At 44.5% G+C, this 21848-nt stretch overlaps 1 protein-coding gene across 6 annotated transcripts in view; it reads left to right on the top strand.

Annotated features, from left to right (window-relative positions):
- AFF2 (ALF transcription elongation factor 2) overlaps positions 1-21848 on the top strand; it is a 741379-nt gene that overhangs the window by 427823 nt on the left and 291708 nt on the right. For 5 of the 6 annotated variants that reach the window (XM_063937401.1, XM_063937398.1, XM_063937400.1 and 2 more), the window contains exon 4: positions 215-259. The exons of the other annotated variant lie outside the window; for it this stretch is intronic. In XM_063937401.1, coding sequence (XP_063793471.1) covers positions 215-259 — 45 coding nt within the window. The remainder of the gene's footprint in view (positions 1-214; positions 260-21848) is intronic. 6 annotated transcript variants of the gene reach the window in all.

The raw sequence follows: 21848 nt of genomic DNA, 5'->3' as shown, positions 1-21848 counted from the left end.
TGCTGCGCACACCTGGTCTACAGCACTCCACACATGAAGCAAATGCACATACATATCAGGATAAGATGTTGAGTGATATATTTTTCTTCCTTTTTGGAATTTTTTTATTTTGATTAAATTTACAGTTCAACTTGTTTGATGATGATGATAATAATAATAATAATAATTATAATAGTAATAATAATAATAATAATAATAATAATATTTTACGCAGGTTGGTCTTCCAAATGATCCCAGTTGCATTGAAGAAATCTTACGGGTGAGTGTCAAATTTACTATGATTCATTACTGTGTGAAGGTCTCATGAACACTTTTTTTTTTTTAATTATGGGAAAAATACAGGTGTGATTATTTACAGTGTTTATAGGTTTTTTATTAGCACATAAAAATGGCTGAAAAATGTCACCACAAGAGTTGGATTTCAGTTCTTGTAATACATCTCAGAATTAAATACAGTATATCAGGAGCAACTGACTTTAGCTTGAATAATTGTTTCTATCCCTGTGTTCCTACTTGCCGCTTCAAGGTTTCCTGTCACAGACTGTGGTGTCAAACAGGAGCGTACTTTCCTGAGCAATGGGATTTTGTAAATAAAATAAAAGCTGTATTGTGTGTCTAGAACACGTCTCTGCTGAAATCATTCTCTCTTTCGTGCATGCACATTTCAAGTTGCCAAATGCATACACTTTTGCCTGTACACTCAGCATAAGCCTACAAACTAATCTGCATGACACGATGGTTACCATACAAAGGTACAAACTTCATAGAATGCTGACTGTTACCATAATGCAGAGGTTCCCAAACTGTGTGCCGTGGCTCCCTGGGGTGCCTCGGGACACTTGCAGGGGTGCCCTGGGTTGGTGGTCCAGGACCAATTCAAATTATTCATGGTCAATATAATAGGCAAAACCAGCGCTGGTGGCTGCCAGTCATAAAATATGTGGCCAAACAGAAGCAAATCTTGTCCCTCACCACACAGCTGACCCTAAGGATGACATATAAACGCGATCTAATTAATGTAATATTTCTTTCTAAATTTCTCAATAAGAAATTTTTGGCCTAGGGGTGCCGTGAAAAAAATTCTGATATTCTAGGGCGCCGTGACTCAAAAAACTTTGGAAACCACTGCCATAATGCATAGCGCGAACAGGAATATAGTGCATTCAGAAGACAGGTATTTCTGGGAGCCTATGAATACAACAGTATTAGGGCCAGATGTACTAAGCCTTAAAAAGTGATACAGTGGAGAGTGATAAAGTACCAGCCAATCAGCCCCTAACTACCACGTCACAGGCCCTGTTTGAAAAATGACAGCTAGGAGCTGGTTGGCTGGTAGTTTATCACTCTCCACTTTCTCACTTTTCAAGGCGTAGTACTTCTGGCTTTTAGAGCGAATATCATGTTTTCTAGTCTACGGTGCTGCATCTTATGAATCTATCTCATTTTATAGTGGAAACTTATTGTGATATGAACATATTAGGTATAAACATAACATTTTGTACCAAGCCAAGGTGTACCTGACATCTTAAGTTTTATAATAATAAGAATTAATAGGTCATCTATAAACAGGACATCTATAAACATAACACTTTATACACCACCATTTTCTCTGGGATCCGGTCTGGATCCCGGCTGTCTGGATCCCAGCAGTCAGAATACCGACGCCGGAATCCCGTCACTATTCAGAATGCCGACACCACTTGTTAGAAATTACTCTCCTCCTCTTTCATAATCCCTGCTCTAGAAAACATAGGTCAGGTGTAGTCAATTTGTTAATTGTTTCTATTTTTTTTATAATAGTAATACAGCTGCTTTCTAGACCACTGCTCGTCCATTTACTGAACCATAGGAAGCCACAGCAAATCACTGACAACAGTAGAATTGTATATTTCACTATTACTATGTTGATGTTATTACAACTGTCTGGTTCCTTATATCTATTTTGATTATCTGTAAGTCAAGATAATTATATACTGTTTTATTGGTGTTCTGATTTTACCTTGCACATTTACAGGCGCCTCAGAGTTTGCATTAATGATAGATACAGTATATGATATATGACTATAAGGGATATCTATCAGTTTGAGTTAGAAGAAAGTGGAATTAAAGTAAAACTACTTTAAGCTATAGTTCATCACCAAAAATAGCAAATAGCTTGCAAATTAATCAAAACAAATTAGTCCAAATGTTTATTGATCTTTAGGGAATTATCTGAACAATTTTAGAAATCAAACAGCAACAAAAAAGAAGCCACAAAAGTGTTTACAAAATGGAAATGTCTTTTTATCATCAAAATTAGTTTTAAACTACCCTTTTCTGTATAAACAAATTTGTAATAAAGGTTTCACTAAAGATATTGTAATTATTAGGAAAAGAGTTGAAGAAACATATAAAGAAATATTAATAATTTTGAATATGCTCGATAAAAGGCACCCGCTGGGGTTTAATGCGTGGGGAAACCTATTGATTCTGCATTTTAAGTGGGATCAATAGGTAAGCGTACACCAGGGTTTACCAGGCGGGGGAAAGGCAGTTTTATTGAATTGGTCCAGGCCTGAAACCCAGAGCTGTTGCCCGCTTGGCATTCCATGTGGCTAATTGGATTCCCTCCTTAAACATTGTTTTAGTGCAACATCATTTCGGTTGCAATCAAGTGTAACATTATAAGTCTCATAAGGTTTCATTATGGTTTTCTTGTCAAATTATATATTGCATACATTAGAGCACTCATCTTTTTGTTAAAACGCTTACAGATTGTGCGATATCAATAAATTGGATTTATTCCACACGTGTACAATGTTTATGACACACATTCCTAAGTATACAATCCAATAAATAAACTGAAATTTGATATCACAAGTGTCTATCATTACATACACATAATACACCAAGCACTCTAACCTATTTACTCATATAACATCCTACAGTGCTGTGACTAGGCATTTTAGCGCTGTGTGCAAGAAACGACATTGGCGCGCCCCCCCCATGTAAGATAGGGGCAGTGCGCGCCGTAGGCACGTGAAAAATATATAGGGGCATGGCTTCGCGGGAAGGGGCGTGGCCACAAAATAATAGCAATTCATACTACGGTGCACAGTAGTCTCCATTATTCAAATTACACTGCACAGTAGCGCCGCTACACCAGGTAGAGCCCCTTTTATACATTACAGCAGACAGCGTCCCCTTTTTTACACATTAGAGCAGACAGTCCCCCTTTTTACACATTACAGCAGACAGTCCCCCTTTTTACACATTACGGCAGACAGCGTCCCCTTTTTACACATTACGGCAGACAGCGTACCCTTTTTACACATTACAGCAGACAGCGTCCCCTTTTTTACACATTACGGCAGACAGCGTCCCTTTTTTACACATTACAGCAGACAGCGTCCCCTTTTTTAACATTACGGCAGACAGCGTCCCCTTTTTACACATTACAGCAGACAGCGTCCCCGTTTTTACACATTACGGCAGACGGTGTCCCCCTTTATACACATTGCGGCAGCCAGTCCCCCTTTTTACACATTGCGGCAGCCAGGCCCCCTTTTTATATATTACGGCAGACGGTGTCCCCCTTTTTACACATTGCGGCAGCCAGTCCCCTTTTTTACACATTACGGCAGCCAGTCCCCCTTTTTACACATTACGGCAGCCAGTCCTCCTTTTTACACATTACAGCAGCCAGTCCCCCTTTTTACACATTGCGGCAGCCAGTCCCCTTTTTTACACACTGCGGCAGCCAGGCCCCCTTTTTACACATTATGGCAGATGGTGTCCCCCTGAGAGAGAGAGAGAGAGAGAGAGAGAGATACTTACCATCTCCCCGCTGGCAGTCAGGCTCCTCGTGCAGCTCACTCGGTGCAGGCAGGTGAGAAGGAGGAGGAGGGAGGGGGACTGGAGCTGCAGCAGCACTATTTCATTGGTAGTAATCGCCGCTGCAGCTGTCCCCTCTCCTTCCGTATTGGCTGCCCGGCACTGCTGTGGATGCTGGGATGGAGGAACCACATGTAAGCATCCACAGCAGCGCCAGGCAGCCAATACGGAAGGAGAGGGTGCTGCTGCAGCGGCGCTTACTACCAATGAAATAGCGCTGCTGCGGCTCCAGTCCCCCTCCCTCCTCCTCCTTCTCCGGCGCTGTAGCTCTCCTCCCCAGTGCGGTGGCGGCACACGGCGCAGACTTCAGAGGCGGCATGTAATGAGTCAATTTGACTCATTACATGCCGCTGGCCGTGCGCCCTCAGGGCAACTGCACTGTGTGCCAAGCCCACTTGGCACACACATATTTACGGCCCTGACAAACTATATACCCAATCTACTGTTTATCCACTAAAGCTACACACTGATCCAACTAACCCATGCCACCCTGTGACTAGGTAGAGCCCTCTTTTGGTAAATGGAATACTGGACTTGTAACCGTTGACAGATGCATTAGTGAGATAAAGCATTATGACTAGTTCCCTATAATGAAAATGACACTGACTATCTTGTGACAATAGTGTCATGGTTGGATATATATTAGTTGGTAACTTGGCATCATAGTAGACATGTAGTCAATGGGATTCTGATGCCGGAATCCCGACAGCCAACAACCCGCTCGTAAGTATTCCAGGAACTACTAGAGTTAGGCTGCGGAGTGGGTGGAGTTAGGTTTAGGCACCACCATGGAGGTTATGGTTAGGCTGCGGGGGTGGGAGGGTTAGGCTGGGGGGAGAGGGGTCAGGGTGGTATCCGAATGGTAGGACGACAGTACTTAGGTCGACACACACAGTGAAAAGGTCGACATGGGACAGGTCGACACATGAAAACGTTGACTTTTTTTTCTATTTTTTTTATTTATGACTTTTACATTCTTTACCATCAATGTGGACTACTATTGGGAACAGTAACCTGGCCGCAGTGCACTAATTGGGGTTCCATGTTGACCAATAGTGGTCGACCTATTGACTATCGACGAGGTGTAAAGATCTGCGTGACTATGATAGGGGCCAAATCGTTATGATAAGATGATTGTGCCAAATAATTTCTGAAATAGAAAGGCTTGTGGGGTACTCATGATTAGCCATGGTAAGTATTTGCAGACAGTGGTCTGAGAAGGAAAAATCAGACGTTAAGACTCATTAATTTTAGAAGTCAATGAAACAAAAGATGGGCTAATGTGGCAGAGTTTTGGTTTTGGTTTTAATTTTCATTGCTATGTTTTGGTTTTGGCTTGGTAAAACCTCCCTCAAGTGTTTTGGTTCAGAATTTGGATTTAAAATCCGAATCTTGGGTTTTGGATTTCTAGAAAATGGATAAAAAACAGCTACAATCATGTAATTTGTGCAATCCAAAACCCAAATCCAGACTTCCGAACTGTGGGAACATCAGGACCGGGAGTCAGTTCGGATCTCCACTGTAAATTGCAAGGTTTGTGCTGCTGCAGATCTTGTTGTTATAACACATACAACAGATGCTAATTTTTATTTTTAGTAATATTGTTCTCGCTTCGTTATGTCCCTCAAACCAACCTCAAACAATCTGTGCAGTGTGGCATTCTGCGTTATCCTACTAAAGTCACCTCAATTAGAGAATACTATTGCCATGAAAGAATGTACAAGGTCCACATGGTAGGTAGATGGTAAGCATCAAATTAATGTCCACATAAATGATTCAGGGTTTCCCAGAAGAACATTGTGCAAAACATCACAGTGAACACCATGGGATTCTGACCCGCCTGTTGCTATGTAGTCAAGTTTGCAGCAAGGTACAATGCAGTGTATGTCATGATACATTGCTCCCATCACAATCATTAAAATGCTCTCCAATTTGTGCCCCAGTAGCCCATCTTTTGTCTTATTGACTTCTCATATTAATGAGTCTTCACTGTCTGGTTTTTCCATTCTCGGACCACTGTCCATAATTACTTGGCTAATCATGGGTACCTCATAAGCCTTGCCATTTCAGAAATGCTTTGGCACAATCATTTTGGCATAACGATTTGGCCCTTATTAAAGTCACTCAGATCTTCACTCCTGCCCATATGTTCTGCATTCAGCACGGTGACTACATGTCTACTATAATGTCAGGTGACCATCTAATATATATCTGACCTTGACGCTGTTGTTACGCGTATGCATCGCGGCAAAATGATTGTGAAAAATGTGCCTGTGAATGACCATGTGCACGTGATCGCATGCACATGTCCATAGCAAATCAGTGGTGCAATTGCACCCACGACTAAGCTCTGTCCGACTCAAGGTCTGAAAGTGTATTAATAATGAGTTAACAGTTATGACTTGCGTGTATTATATACCAGGAATATATGATAGTAATGACATACTTGACTTGAATCTGCGGGAGTTCTCCCCGGCCTATGGGAGAACAGATCACTCACTTCTCCAGTAAAGTGTGCAGGGCTGAGATAATGAAGTTCACTTTGATTTGTATCACCATTGTGAAGCACATACCCTACGCAAAGGGTTGCGGCCAGCAATTGCGCCATACATTGCACCACACCTCCCGTCTGAATTTCACCCTCAAGGAGCGCACAGGTAAGTATTCGTATGAGTGATACCTATAGCAATACCTGATATTTTATTTAATTGCTTTAATCATACATCCCTGCACGCTGTAGAAGTTTTAAAAGGGCTATTATATCACCAGGAAAAAAAATCCCTTCAAATTAATTTTTCAATTAACTGTGTGATCAGAGTCATCTTTTCTCCTGTCCCGCCAGCTAGCTGCAATAACCCTGCACTCTATAAATATATATCAATTGCCAAAAATGCCCTTGACAGTTAAAATTACATGTGCAATTTCCATTTTTGTGTGCTGTTTAAACCACTAATGGATTAAGTCAGCCCCATCTCTATCTGATGTGACTGTTTTGTGTAACACAATGATCAGGTAAAGACCTTTATTTGCTCCTCAATAATTTTCTCAGTAAAACAGAAACTGACATTAAGGAAGATGGTAAATTATATTCTGGTAACTGTAATATAAAAAGGTAAGCTGTCCACTGAGGTTACAAATCCACTCAGTAGATGACAAACCCTTTGAATATTTTCGTATGGCTTCTGGAAGGGTGGGGAGTGGATATGGGGAGCGGGTAAGTGTCGTACATGATGTGAATTTAAAATCATAATACAGACGTCACTGGAAAAGTGAGTAACAAGCTGAAAAGCCTAGTGAATCATGTGGACCTGTCAAATGAAGGAACACATTGGGGAGGAGATGATGTCAAACAGTCGTAACTTAGCAACCTGGCATTAGGCTGTCAAGAGACTTAAGAGAAGGCACTTTTAAATAGCCGAGTAAATAAATATATATTTTTTTTAGATATCTTAAGTTTACTGCAAAAATAGCTTTGCACTCTGTGGGTTTTCTCTTTGTGAAGATGTTTTTTCTTTATTTCCATTCCAGCTAAGTGATTTACTATTTGTTTTCTAGTACAAAAAAATGGACTTTTAAAGCTAACATTGCTCGTCCGCTTATATGCTTTTCTGTCAGCAATCCTTGTAATGCGTGACATGAATTATTAGCCATGGTGAAAGAAGCCTACGGTTTATCTGAAATCTGTTAGCATTTAGATTTCTTTTCTGCAAACACATTTTTGAACTACAATAGCATTTATTGTTGGAACAGTCTTTGTTACTAAGCCGTTTGTCAATAATCCTAATAACACAAAGCTGGAGCTGCAAAAAATGGCTGCCACTCACATGTCAGAGCTGGGACAGTGCAGGCTATTAAGCGTTTGAAGACAATTTAATAGACAAGGTGATGTTCTGGTTTTTATTTTTAGACAGCAAACATTAGAGCTGTACTTTAATGTGTTTTACACAGTGCTAGTGGTTAAACCAATACCGCAAGCTGTTGTTGAAGTCCTAATCATGCAGTGTAAAATTGCTAAGCATTTTAGGTTTTGTTGGTTTTGTTATTCTTATACAGAACTAGGTGAAAGGAGAACAGCTGTAAGACGTGTTATAAAAATGCTTTCATCAGTAGAAAAGGCTACTCCGGTGGATTGTCTTGTAATTGTTTTCAAATACTACTACAGTAGCTAAAAGTATGTAATGCACCATTAAAGAGTTACAGTGTCTATGAAAATATTCCCAATCTTTTGGTGTTTTTCATTCACTTTCTGACAGCACATCATGGATTCAAAATATATTTATTATAGAATTTTTTACTATAGAGCAGTGTAAAATAAACTGTCATTTTAACAGCTCTAAACATCCTATATAAAATAAGGCTAAAGGTGCATACACACTAGGCGTTTTTGCCCAGCGTGTATGCACAGTGATGGTCGTGAACATCGCTGGCAAGAAAATAGCTCAATGCATACACACTGAGCTATTTTCCCTGTGCCAGCGGTGTTCACAGGGGGGGTGAAGCACTTTCCACAGTAGGAAAGTGCTTCAGTAGGTTCAAACATCCCGACGGATGGCGGAGGCCAGCGATGATGCGGGAGCACTCATCAGCACTCATCGCTCATCGCCCGCCCATACACACTGGCCAAGTTTTAGCTCAAAGTAGCTCAAAATGCCAAAAGTGAACTACTTTAAGCTCAAAATCAGTTTGTATGGGCCTTAACACTGCTCCTCACTTCTATGGGGGCAATTCAAGTGTTGTGTGCACTGGCGGCCACTAGATGGCACCCGACGAAGCAATTCAAGTGTCACTCCATTTGTTAATCAGGGCCAGCCCGAGCCTATTTTTTTGTAAGCAAATACAATTTTTGGCGCCCTTTGATGGGATAAACTTCTTAAAGCATGCGCCACAAAAAGGGGTTGGTCTCACAAGAAAGGGACAGGACAGACAATTTTTCACCAATCTGCAGATCCACATGGATGTGGCCAGACAATCTGCAGTGCCAGATACACATATGCCCCCAGCAGAGACAGATATGCATATGACCCCACAGTGCCAAATATTCTGTACATATGCCCCCAGTGCCAGGTACACATATGCCCCCAGCGACAGGTACACATATGCCCCCAGCGCCAGATACACATATGCCCCCAGCACCAGATACACATATGTCTCCATCGCAAGATACACATATGCCCCCAGTACCAGATACACATATGCCCCATTGCCAGATACACATATACCCCCAGTGCCAAATACACATATGCCCCCAGTGCCAGATACACATATGCCCCCAGTGCCATATACACTTTTGCCCCCAGTGCCAGATACACATATGCCCCAGTGCCAGATACACATATGCCCCCAGTACCAGATACACATATACCCCCAGTGCCAGATACACATATGCCCCAGTGCCAGATACACATATACCCCCAGTGGCAGATACACATATACCCCCAATGGCAGATACACATATGCCCCCTGTGCCAGATATACATATGTCCCCAGTGCCAGATACACATATACCCCCTGTGCCAGATATACATATGTCCCCAGTGCCAGATACACATATGCCCCCAGTGCCAGATACACATATGCACCCAGTTCCAAATAGACATATACCCCCAGTGCCAGATACACGTATACCCCCAGCCCCAGCAGTGCTGCTTACCGACGCTGCCCTTCAAGCTCTGGTGCCGCCATTGAGAGGGTCTGGTCTCTGGCGTCAGGGAAGGTGCCAGTTCCAATCAGGAACAGACACGATGTTTGACTCCTGCTACTCAGCGCCCTCCTCAGTGTGGCACCTTAATCAGCCATGTACCCCGTGTATGTGTGGGGCCGGCTCTGCTGTTAATATTGTTCCATCATTTTGAAGGGCTGGTAACTAGTAGACAATAATTGATTACATATTTGATTACATAAGTATGTGTCCATTTGGCAAAGATTTGCTTTTCCGAGGTCATAGGGGGTCATTCCGAGTTGTTCGCTCGGTAAAAATCTTCGCATCGCAGCGATTTTCCGCTTAATGCGCATGCGCAATGTCCGCACTGCGACTGCGCCAAGTAAATTTGCTATGCACTTAGGAATTTTACTCACGGCATTTTCATCGTTCTGGCGATCGTAATGTGATTGACAGGAAATGGGTGTTACTGGGCGGAAACAGGCCGTTTTATGGGCGTGTGGGAAAAAACGCTACCGTTTCCGGAAAAAACGCAGGAGTGGCCGGAGAAACGGGGGAGTGTCTGGGCGAACGCTGGGTGTGTTTGTGACGTCAAACGAGGAACGACAAGCACTGAACTGATCGCAGATGCCGAGTAAGTCTGGAGCTACTCAGAAACTGCTACGAGGTGTGTAATCGCAATATTGCGAATACTTCGTTCGCAATTTTAAGATGCTAAGATTCACTCCCAGTAGGCGGCGGCTTAGCATGAGCAAATCTGCTAAAATCCGCTTGCGAGCGAACAACTCGGAATGACCCCCATAGTGTATAATTAATGGAATGAAGTCTTTCTGTGTAATGTGTTTAAAATGTTTAATAACATACTGTAGCACTGACAAGTCAATCCTAAAGAAATGGGGAGAATACTGATGCATGCAGGCTCAATCTAGTGGGACGCTCACTTCAGTGGTGTGTGAAGTGTGCGGCCCCCCATCACCCCTCCCTCGCTCAGCACACATTGCGCTGTGCTGAGCGGGGGGAGAGATGTGTGCTGAGCGGTCTGTGTTAGGAGCTGGATGGTTAGGACTTTGGGGTCTAGTTACTAAGCCTTGAATGGAGATAAAGTGGACGGAGATAAAGTACCAGCCAATGGGCTAGATGCATCATCGCTTGGAAAGTGATAAAATGTGGAGTGAAAAAGTACCAGCCAATCAGGTCCTAACTACCATGCCAGGCTGTGTTTGAAAAATAGCAGTTAGGAGCTGATTGGCTGGTGCTTTTTCACTCTCCATTTTATCACGTCCCAAGCGATGATGCATCTGGCCCAATAGCTCCTAACTTCCTTGTCACAGGCTGGGTTTGAAAAATTACAGTTAGGAGCTGGTTGGCTGGTACCTTATCTCCGTGCACTTTGGGGTATATTTAATTGAAGTCGAAAGCTGCCGTCTGTCGAAAAGATGGCAGTTTTCGACTTTTTTAGGTCGGAAGGGGTTCCGACCTATTCAATCTACCCCCAAATTATTTGACAAGTCGAGGAATTCGACTTGTCGAAAAGCAAGTGGATCGGAGGAATAGCTGCCGATCCGCGTGCTTGTGTTGAAAACAGCGCCAAAACTGACAGGTTTTGGCCCCATTTTTGACCATCTCAATTCGACTTTAAAAAAAGTCGAAGTGAGATGCGGGAGCAGAGACGGGGAGAGTCGCATGCAGACGGGGAGAGCAGCGCCGAAGGATGTCACAGCCGCCGCTCACATCAGCGTCCACCCGGCTCCAGCAAGCGAGACCTCTCTTGCTGGAGCCGGGTGAACGCTGCCGTGAGCGGCGGCTGTGATGCGGGAGAGGAGGAGACGGGGGGAGCCGTGGGCAGACGGGGGAGAACAGCGCTACAGCAGTGGGCAGCGTAGCCGGAGGATGTCACAGCCGCCCCTCATAGCAGCGTCCACCCGGCTCCAGCAAGCGAGACCTCGCTTTTAAAGTCGAATTGAGATTGCATTGAATAGCCCAGGTCAGATCCATTCCGACAAATAAATGTTGGAATGGATCCGACTTCAATTGAATATACCCCTTTATCTCCATTTAAGGCTTAGTAAATAGACCCCTTTATAAAGTGGTGGAAGTAGAAGAAATGTCCTACAGGTACACGTCAAAAAATGGGTGTGGCCAAATGTCACATCAGGCATGGTCAATGAAAATGGGAGCGTGATACACATATTGGGGGAGGGGCAGATACACATATGACCCCAATAGTGCCAGATACACATTGCCCCACGGTGCCAGATATACATTGCCCCACAGTGCCAGATATACATTGCCTCACAGTGCCAGATACACATTGCCTCACTGTGCCAGATACACAAATGCCCTCAGAGTGCCAGATATACATTGCCTCACAGTGCCAGATACACATTGCCCCACAGTGCCAGATACACAAATGCCCCCAGAGTGCCAGATATACATTGCCTCACAGTGCCAGATACACATTGCCCCACAGTGTCAGATACACAAATGCCCCCAGAGTGCCAGATATACATTGCCTCACAGTGCCAGATACACAAATGCCCCCACTGTGTCAGATATACTTTGCCCCGACTGCCAGATACACAAATGCCCCCACAGTGCCAGATATGCCCCCAATGCCAGATACAGAAATGCCCCCAGTGCCAGATACACATGTCCCCCCAGTGCCAGAAATGCCCTCAGTGTCAGATATGCCCCAAGTGCCAGATACACATGTCCCCCCAGTGCCAGATATGCCCCCAGTGCCAGATATGGCCCCAGTGCCAGATACACATGTCCCCACAGTGTCAGATATGCCCCGAGTGCCAGATACACATAACCCCTTGTGCCGGATATGCCCCCAGTGCCAGATACACATGACCCCCCAGTGCCAGATATGCCTCCAGTGCCAGATACATATGCCCCCCGTGCCAGATACACATGTCCCCCCAGTGCCAGATACAGAAATGCCCCCAGTGCCAGATACAGAAATGCCCCCACAGTGCCAGATATGCCCCCCAGTGCCAGATACAGAAATGCCCCCAGTGCCAGATACACATGTCCCCCCAGTGCCAGATATGCCCTCAGTGTCAGATATGCCCCCAGTGCCAGATACACATGTCCCCGCAGTGCCAGATATGGCCACAGTGCCAGATACACATGTCCCCACAGTGCCAGATATGCCCTAGTGCCAGATATGCCCCAGTGCTAGATACACATGTCACCACAGTGCCAGATATGCCCCCAGTGCCAGATAAACATATTCCCCCAGTGCCAGATATGCCCCCAGTGCCAGATACACATGTCCCCCCAGTGCCAGATATGCCTCCAGTGCCAGATACACATACCTCCCAGTGCCAGATATGCCCCCAGTGCCAAATACACATGTCCCCCCCATTGCCAGATATGCCCCCAGTGCCAGATATGCTCCCAGTGCCAGATACAGAAATGCCCCCAGTGCCAGATACACATGTCCCCCCAGTGCCAGATACACATGTCCCCCCAGTGCCAGATATGCCCCCAGTGCCAAATACACATGTCCCCCCATTGCCAGATATGCCCTCAGTGCCAGATATGCTCCCAGTGCCAGGTATACATGCCCCCCCTTCCCCTGCTGCTGTCGTGTGTGTGTGTGTGTGTGTGTGTGTGTGTGTGTGTGTGTGTGTAGGAGAGCGCAGCCTGCGCCTCTCCTTCCTCTCAGTCTCCGGCGGATGCGGGTGTCTTCATTCAATTCAGCGCTGGTCCGTGAGCCAATCAAAGCTCGCGGTCTGGCAGCCTTGGCTGCCGGTCAGGGGTGTAGCGAGAGTGGCTCCAGTGGAGCGCGAGCTCCGGGCGCCGAAAAAGTTAGAGGGCGCACTGCCACCCCCTCTTCTCGCGGGCCACTGTACTGGCAGCCGCAGAGCAGGAGGAAGAGAAGCAGCAGGGGCTCACACTAACTTGGAGACTAGGTAGGGCTCAGGGCAGGCCAGAGGCGACAGCAGGAGACACTGACAGCCAACACATACCAGAGCTCTGCCTGCCCTCTTTATATGTCTCACTGTCTACTTGTAGCTGTGCAGCAGGGTTACTCTTGTCCTGCAGCACCAATCTCTGCCACTTCTGCTGCAGCTACTCTTTCCTATCTCTTTTGGTGCATTCATTTTATTGAGAGTTTTGAGGAGTTTAGGTCTGTGGGGGATCACATTTAGGGCATTGTTTTCATTGAGGCATTGGGGGACGATCAAATTTGGAGGCTTTAATTTTATTGAGGAATATCAGGGGGTTGTGAGGTAAGCTCAGTCGAGGCATATATAGTGTTTTTAATGTATTTGAATTAAAGTAAATTGTTCAATACAGCTGTGTATAAGGGGCTCAACTATAATGTGGCATAACGTGCATAAGGGGTACTACTGTGTGGTGTAATGTGAATAACGGACACTACTGTGCGGTGTCATGTGAATTGGTACTATTCTGTGGCCATGCCCCTTTCCAATCAAGCCATTGTTTATTTATTTTTACCATTTATATAGTGCACACATATTCGGCAGCGCTTCACAGAGAATATTTCGCCATTCACATCAGTTCCTGCCCCGAGCTTACAATCTATATTCCTTACCACATACATACCCCCACCCACAGCAGGGTTAATTTTTGTTGGGAGCCAATTAACCTACCAGTATATTTTTGTATTGTGGGAGGAAACCGGAGGACCCGGAAGAAACCCATGCATGCACGGGGAGAATATACAAACTCCACAGTTAGGGCAATAGTGGGAATCGAACCCATGACCTCAGTGCTGTGAGGCAATAATGCTAATCATTACACCAGCCGCACTGAACATATTTTAAACATTGGTGAAAAGGAAAGTTTTGCCCTGATCTCCACAAGGTCTAGAACAGGCCCTGTCACAATTTAAGATTTTTAAATATTGTTTATTTTCAAATGTAACATGCCACCATATGTTTGCTAAGTACCCAATTCAGTAGAAGGGAAGGGGACGCCAAAACATACCCTTGCTCCGGACACCACGGCGCCTAGTTACACCTCTGCTGCCAGTCCGCAAGCTCTGATTGCCTCACGGGCAGCGCTGAATTGAACGAAGACACTGAGGGGCAGGTGAGGCACAGGCTGTGCTCTCCTCCCCTCGCATCAGTGACGGTCAGCGGCAGAGGGAAGGACGGAGCGACGAGGAGCAGCGGCCCGTCGGCGTGGGTATGGCGTACCCACGGCTAAATTCTTAAGGGTGCACCATACCCACTTGTACCCGCACACTTGCACCGCTGCCTTTATCTGTCTCCAATTTATGTACTTCTAAATAAAGCAAGGATCATAGTTGCTAAATGTTAACTGAACTTTTTAATATTCTCGCTTCAAGATAAAGTTACTTTTGGGTTACAGATTTATAAAATCTGCAATGAAACACACCGTGCGTCTGCAAGATCCGGAATTGCCCCTTGGATTTTGAAAAAGAAAGCAAGATTTTGACTGGCTGCTATAGGTATCAGCACTCTGTTTATATATATATTTTTTTCCCTCCAGAAATATCCCTCAATTTATGTCCCGCTACTTCAAACCACAGCAGTAATACAACGGAATACATATGTAATCCCGACAGCGGCATCCCGCCCACCAGGATGCCGGCAGCAGGGCAAGTGCTACGAGTCCCCTTGCAGGTTTGCTGCACATGCCTCGCTGCGGGCTTGGTGGCTCGCTGCACTCGTCACAGGTTCTATTCCCACTCTATGGGTGTCGTGGACACCTACGAGTGGGAATAGCCCCTGTGAGCCGGTAATCTGGCTGGGGGCTTTGTTGGCTGTCGAGATTCTGACATCAGGATCCTGACCGCAGGGGACCCCGACAGCCGGCAAACTGATTGCCTCCCAATACAACATATTGTAGTAGTATCTGCGGTGCACAGACCTGGAAGTGTTCTGATTCGTAAGTAATTTCTGGCTGTGGTTTCCACAGAATAAGGCGAAGCATCTGTGTTGTGTATCGTACTTTTCCTGAGAACATGTGGCTCTTTTCATATGACATATAATTAGACACAACATTACTAATTTAATAGTAATAGTAGTGATTAATAATTATAACAAAAATAGTAGTGATTAATAATTTAAACAGTGAAGATTATGATCTCAATTGCCAGCTAAAACCACAGTTACACTAAGTAATGTGTCTCTGGAATTACAAAGAAAAATTCAATTTGCAAAACCTAGTATGCCATTAATTTTAGTAGGGGTACTCACAAACAGGAGGAAAATAACAATGTGGTCACTATTGCTGGTGGAAATGAAAGTAATACCTGGAATTTACTGGCAAGTAACAGCAAAATCCACCTTTTGTTTTCCTACAAAATGTTGACCCTATTTGATCTCTGGTCATATTTACTGTATTACTAGTGAGACTTTTTGAAATATCTACTCTTTTTAATCTTATGTGTTTGCATAGTTGCCAATATTTGAACAAACCTTCCAGGGACACCATGTTTCAACAATTAATTGATAAAGCTTTGAGATTAATTGTATATGGTAAAAATTGCATCGAATGGTGACATTTTTTGATGTGTGATTTAATTGTGTGATTCCTCTATTCTGAAAAACAGGGTCTCTCCAAGGCCCACAAGGCCCAGGAAAAAAAACTGTTTAAAACCTAGTACTGTCTGTGGATGATTGGCAACTTTGCATTGCCAGTAAACAATACAGGGTGGCCCAAAGGGATTTGTCACTTGGGAGCCTGGTGGTCACCATGCCAACGCCGGGATTCCGCCCTCTTAGCAGCACGACAGTCGGCATGCCGACTGACAGGGACTATTCCCACTCATGGGAATAGAACCTGTGGCAAGCGCAGCGAGGGGCTTTGTTGCGCTCCCCCGCCCCACCCACCCCCCGGCAGCCGGGATCCCGGGGTCAGTATGCTGTCCGCCGCGATCCCCAGCGCCGGTCTCTCAGCCCCAACCCGGCCCAAAAGTGGGTATACTGTTGTATCGTGCAATGTGGCAACATTGAATGGCCGCCGCATTCACCCGACTGTACAGCAATGACTTCTTTTTTGGGGATGTAGTAAAGGACAATATATTTCAGTGGAAGCCTCTCTCAGTGGATGAATTGAAAGAGTTAATCTCTCAAACCTTTGTTTACTTGGTGCTGACAGAGATTTGTGTGTTACTATGTGTCACAGTGTAAAAGACAGGTTTCAGGAAAGTGGCAATGTTGATGGAGGACATTTCGAACACCTACAAGACTAAAACAGACAGAAAACATTGAATGTGTTGTCCTTCAGCCCAATATACAATACTGTATACTTTATTTTGGGCCATCCTGTATATCTGAAATATCTTATGCATTTATGCTTAATTCAATATTCCCAAATTGCTGGTTATTGGAATCTTTTGGCTGAATCAGCTGAAGACAGAACTTGCGTAATTGGCAACAAATTGTTAAAAATGCTGTTCTCTGTCCGCAGATTGGTCATTTCATACAAAGGAGGACTAGGGATGTCCCCAAAAATCTGACTGACATTCTCTGCTATGAATTTATATATGTTTTTCCTCAGTTTATTTATGAACAGAATTTGGAATTACTTGTCTGTAATGTGATTTCCCATAAGGCTGAACATAACATATCATTGTCATACTTCATAGATCTCTTTTTGGTATCATTGTCCTTAAGGCCAGAAAACCATTATTAATGACGTTTTGCACAATGAAAATAGAATATTAACCTTTTATAATGTGAAAAGGGATGTAGTCACAATACCGACGCCAGGTTCCCAATTGCCAGAATGCCAGTAGCGCTGCCACAGTAGCGCTGCCACAGCTATTCCCACTCCTGGGTGTCCATGACACCCATGAAGTGGGAATGGAACCCGCAAGGGGCTTCATTGCACTCGCCCCCCTGCTGGCATTCTGGCGGTCGAGATCTTATCATCGGTATTCTGACTACTGGGATCCCAACCGCCAGCAACCCGTACCCAACCCTGTGAAAAGTATATCCTGTGTTGTTTATGATCTCCGTGGGAAGTTCCAATTGCATGTTAAGAGGGTGATTTCCGAAGTGCTCACCAATGAGTCTGAATATGTGTATTCCTGTGGTGAGGTATGAAGGGTAAATTTGACAATCTCAAGGTAATGAAATGCTGCATTATTGAGAATGATAGAATAAAACAATTGCTGTAGATAACCCCATGTGCACTAAGTCTCCCAAGCTCATTGGAAACTTGACTAAATACAGGATAGGTGATTTTTGGTGTGTAGTAGGGTATGCCGGCGGCCGGGCTCCCGGCGACCAGCATACCGGCGCCGGAATCCTGACCGCCGGCATACCGACAGCTGGGCAAGCGCAAATGAGCCCCTTGCGGGTTCGCTGCACTCGCCACGCTGCGGCCACACTATCTATTCTCCCTCCAAGGGGATCGTAAACACCCAAGAGTGAGAAAAGATGTCGGTATGCCGGCAGTAGGGATTCCGGCGCCGGTATGCTGGTCGTCGGTAGCCCGGCCGCCAGCAAACAGAAGACCACCCGATTTTAGCACTACTACTGGACCCTTTCTTTCACTTAATTTCCAATTGCACACTCTTGTATTCTTAAAGCTACTGACCACAGCACAAAGCAGCCATAGTAATTGAACTGGGTTAATATCTGGATCCCACTGATTGGGATGCCGGAAGTCAGAGTACAGACAGCGACAGCGACATTCCCAACACTTGGTGGGTGAGCATTCTAACTCTGACCCCCGTAAACCTACAGTAACTCTTCCTCCCACTGCCTAACCCTAACCCTCCCCACTTAGTGCCTACCCTTAACCCCCCCCCCCCAGCAGCCTAACCCTAACCTTCCCCGCTTAGTGCCTAACCCTAAATCTCCCTGTGTCCTACTTTGGGATCCCGGCATCGGTATATCGACCGCCGGGATCCTGTGTGTCAGGAAGCTAACTGCTTCCCGTAAAAATAAGCGGACCTTAACTAGCTGGCAACAAGCAGTACAGTTATGTTAGTGTGACCAAACACCGGATTGCAATGTGGTGCAGGTACTGGATAAGTTATGCTTAGGCAGATGTGTTTAATGAAGATGGTGACTTACTGCAGAAGATAGTAAGAGAGGGAATGCTTGCTAAAGCTTACAATCTACAGTAAGACAATGAATGTGATACAAAAGACATTTAAATTACTGGAAAGGACATTTGTGAAATACAGTACCAGATGAAGGATTTAGGGGCTAATTCAGTAAGGATAGCAAATTCTGCTATCCTTTTGGTCACATGCTGGGGGCCGCCCATCGCTGGGCAAGGCCGCCCAGCATACTGACCGACGCCTCCCCCCTTCAACAAGCAGAAATTGTGATCGCTTAACAATTTCTGCTTGTCAGCAGAAACTAAGGATGGCTCCTACTGGCGCAGCTTATATTCAGTCTACATACTAATTTAGCCCCTTAATACATTGATTTGCTAATTTAAAGTCTTATGTGAAATACTATGACTATCAAGTCACTTATTTGCTATACATAATGTACGTTTGCTGTGTACAAGTAATTTCTATATTCAGTCTACATACTGATATAGCGTTTGGCTGGTATTCTGTTGTTGCCTTCTGACTGTTCACTCATCAGATTTCCGCAACCATCAGTCGACGCCAAAACTAAATTGGGGAAAAATTGCCAGGCAAAAATGTAAATACAATTGGCAAGCAAGTTACAGTAACATTTATACCTTCTCATAGCTGTGCATATAAAATGCATGCCAGGCCTGACTAATAGCTGGAACCATTCCAGTACGCATTGAGGTTAAGGAAGCAATTGAAGGTACTTGAGCATCACTATGTAAAATACACAATAGTCATATCAAACCTGTTTACATAATAATAAAATTCTTCCTTTTTCCAAGCCAGGGCACATTTGTTTGAAATGTGTTTATCACAAAAAGACTTACAAAACATTTCTTTCTGGATTGTATTACCTAATACCTACAATATCAGAAGCTTTGCAAAGACAATGGGCCTGATCCACATGTGGTTGGAGTGCCGCCCTGTGCTGTAAAGTATCCATTTTCCATACTTTGCACTTGCGCAGGACCCATTCTGCGCATGCGCGACTGGGTCCTGCAACACAGGACGCAGGACGGCAGCATACTGCCAGTGATTGACACTTTGCTGCATTTGGAGAGTGGGGAGGGGATGGTGATGGCCTCCGTTTCTCAAAACGTGACACCCCGTGCTGCATTACCATGTAGGTGCTATCGCTGCTACATCTATGTACCGTAAGAAGCAGCAATAGCAACTTCAACCACATCTGAATTAGACCCAATACATATAAAACGGTTTTAAAATCACGTTTACTCAGTGTTGGAAGGGAGCATGAAGGGCCCACCGGGGAAATGCAGTGATAGGGGCCCATACTTAGGGGTGTGGTCAGCCAATAAAGGGGTGTGTGGCCAGCCTCCACAGAGGCTTGAAATACACAATAGTTTAGTGTAGTGTAATGCAACATATCTACCATGTATAATACAAGTGCATAGTCTGGAACCTGATCCCTAGAGGAAAGAGTGGGCCCTCAGGCAGTGGGGCCTACCGGTGGTTTCCCTGGTACCCCTGTGGGCCAGTCCGACCATGCGTTTACTAGACTAAGGGTTCTATTTACTAAGCCTCAGGTGGAGATAAAGTGGCCAGAGATAAAAAAAAATGTAAATAAACCTCTAAATTGGCAATAAAAACATCTTGTTTGAGAATGTGTTATATTATGGACATAATAGTGTGAATGCTATTAAATAAAGTAATACACTTTGCTCCACTTTTGAGAATGTGTCTCATCATGTCATTTAAGGATCATCTCCAGATTCCATTATTCTAAAGACCCCTCCTACAGAACAGGGCAGTAGAGTGCCTGGCCGGCCCAGGTTCTTTTCAGGGGGTGTGAACTAATCATGGGAGGCGTGGCCCTGCAGCCTTAGAAAAAATAGTACTTTAACCACTTAACTGACATGGTCAGATCACATGCGAATGTGACGTCCCACTGTGTCCCCCAGTTGTTAACGAGGATATCCATTCTACAGATGTGCATAATATAATATTTAAATATTTACAGTATGTTAAATAAAAATTAAAAAGACAACAACTATATGAATGGTTTTAAAGGTAAAATCATCAGTTAAGTGGTTAAGCACCTAACTGGTCACACTGCAGCCCAACACACAGCAGCATGTGCTGAGCTGAGGAGAAGAGCTGCAGCTGTTGCTGCCAGGTAAGGGGGGACGACAACTTGAACTCAGGCTGGGCCCCTCTATCAGGCCTGGGCCCAGGTAAAATGTAACTCCCCCCCCCCCTCTTCTTGGCACCACTGCTACTAAATCCAGTGCTACAATAATACTGTTCCCTGCTCCTGGAATCTCCACTGTCTTCGAAATGCTAACCCCATATCCCCTTGCCAATGGAATTTCAGGCATTACTGAGTGGGGCTAACTAGTTAGAGGGATAAAACAACACAATATTCCTGGCGCTGCAATTGTCGGCTTTGAAAGCAGCTCTCTCTGGGGTACTAGGTCATTTACCCCAATATAGATCAAGAAAAAATACAATATGAGAGTGCGCTTATCAAATCCAATGTAGATTTTATTATATTAAAAATTTTTAAAAAAAACTTATTATTGTATACATGCAATTCTATATAATCTAATATCAGCCGGCCGGCTATATACAAAGACTTATTTCCAATATAGTATAAACAATACTGGCATATAATCAAAACACATTTCCTAAGTATTTAAATTTTCATTGTACTGAGTTCTTATCAGCAGCTCCAATCTGTCTGCACAAGTCCATGTATATACGAAAAAATGTTTAGCAGCTTATTGCATCAATTATATTAATTAGCAATCTCTTAAACAAATATTGACGCCAAGTAGGTAGTTTAGTAATGATCTAAACCACAGTTTTCCTCACAGCTGAACAGTTCCATTAAGGCAGTTCGTATAAATTTTGTTACAACTGTAACTAATGAAATTACTATGTATCAGGTTGAAATTTGTGTACCGTACAGAGTGCTTCTGTTAACCGGCTTGCAAGCATACATACGGCGTCCCTCCTGGTTAGTGTTTCTCGTCACTGTCCGTTAACTTTGGAGGGGAATCACTTCATATGTCACTCGCCGTTTCTTATCCTCCCGGCGGCTGGCCGTGCGGCTGGAATATTTCCTCGTCAGCCTTATTGGAGGTTATAGAACTTGTCAGCAGAGAAGGCATACACAACCCCGCGCCTTCGGGGTGTTAGCAGTCACCGACCAGTTGATGTGCAAAATGCTGCGGTCTGTATGAGAGTGTCTGACAGACGCGTTTCCCCGCCTACTCGAGAGCATCGGCGGCTTCCTCAGTGTCA

The sequence above is a fragment of the Pseudophryne corroboree genome, chromosome 8 (genome assembly GCF_028390025.1).
Source record: "Pseudophryne corroboree isolate aPseCor3 chromosome 8, aPseCor3.hap2, whole genome shotgun sequence".
Lineage (NCBI taxonomy): Eukaryota > Metazoa > Chordata > Amphibia > Anura > Myobatrachidae > Pseudophryne > Pseudophryne corroboree.
This window is presented reverse-complemented; position numbering and strand designations above follow the sequence as displayed.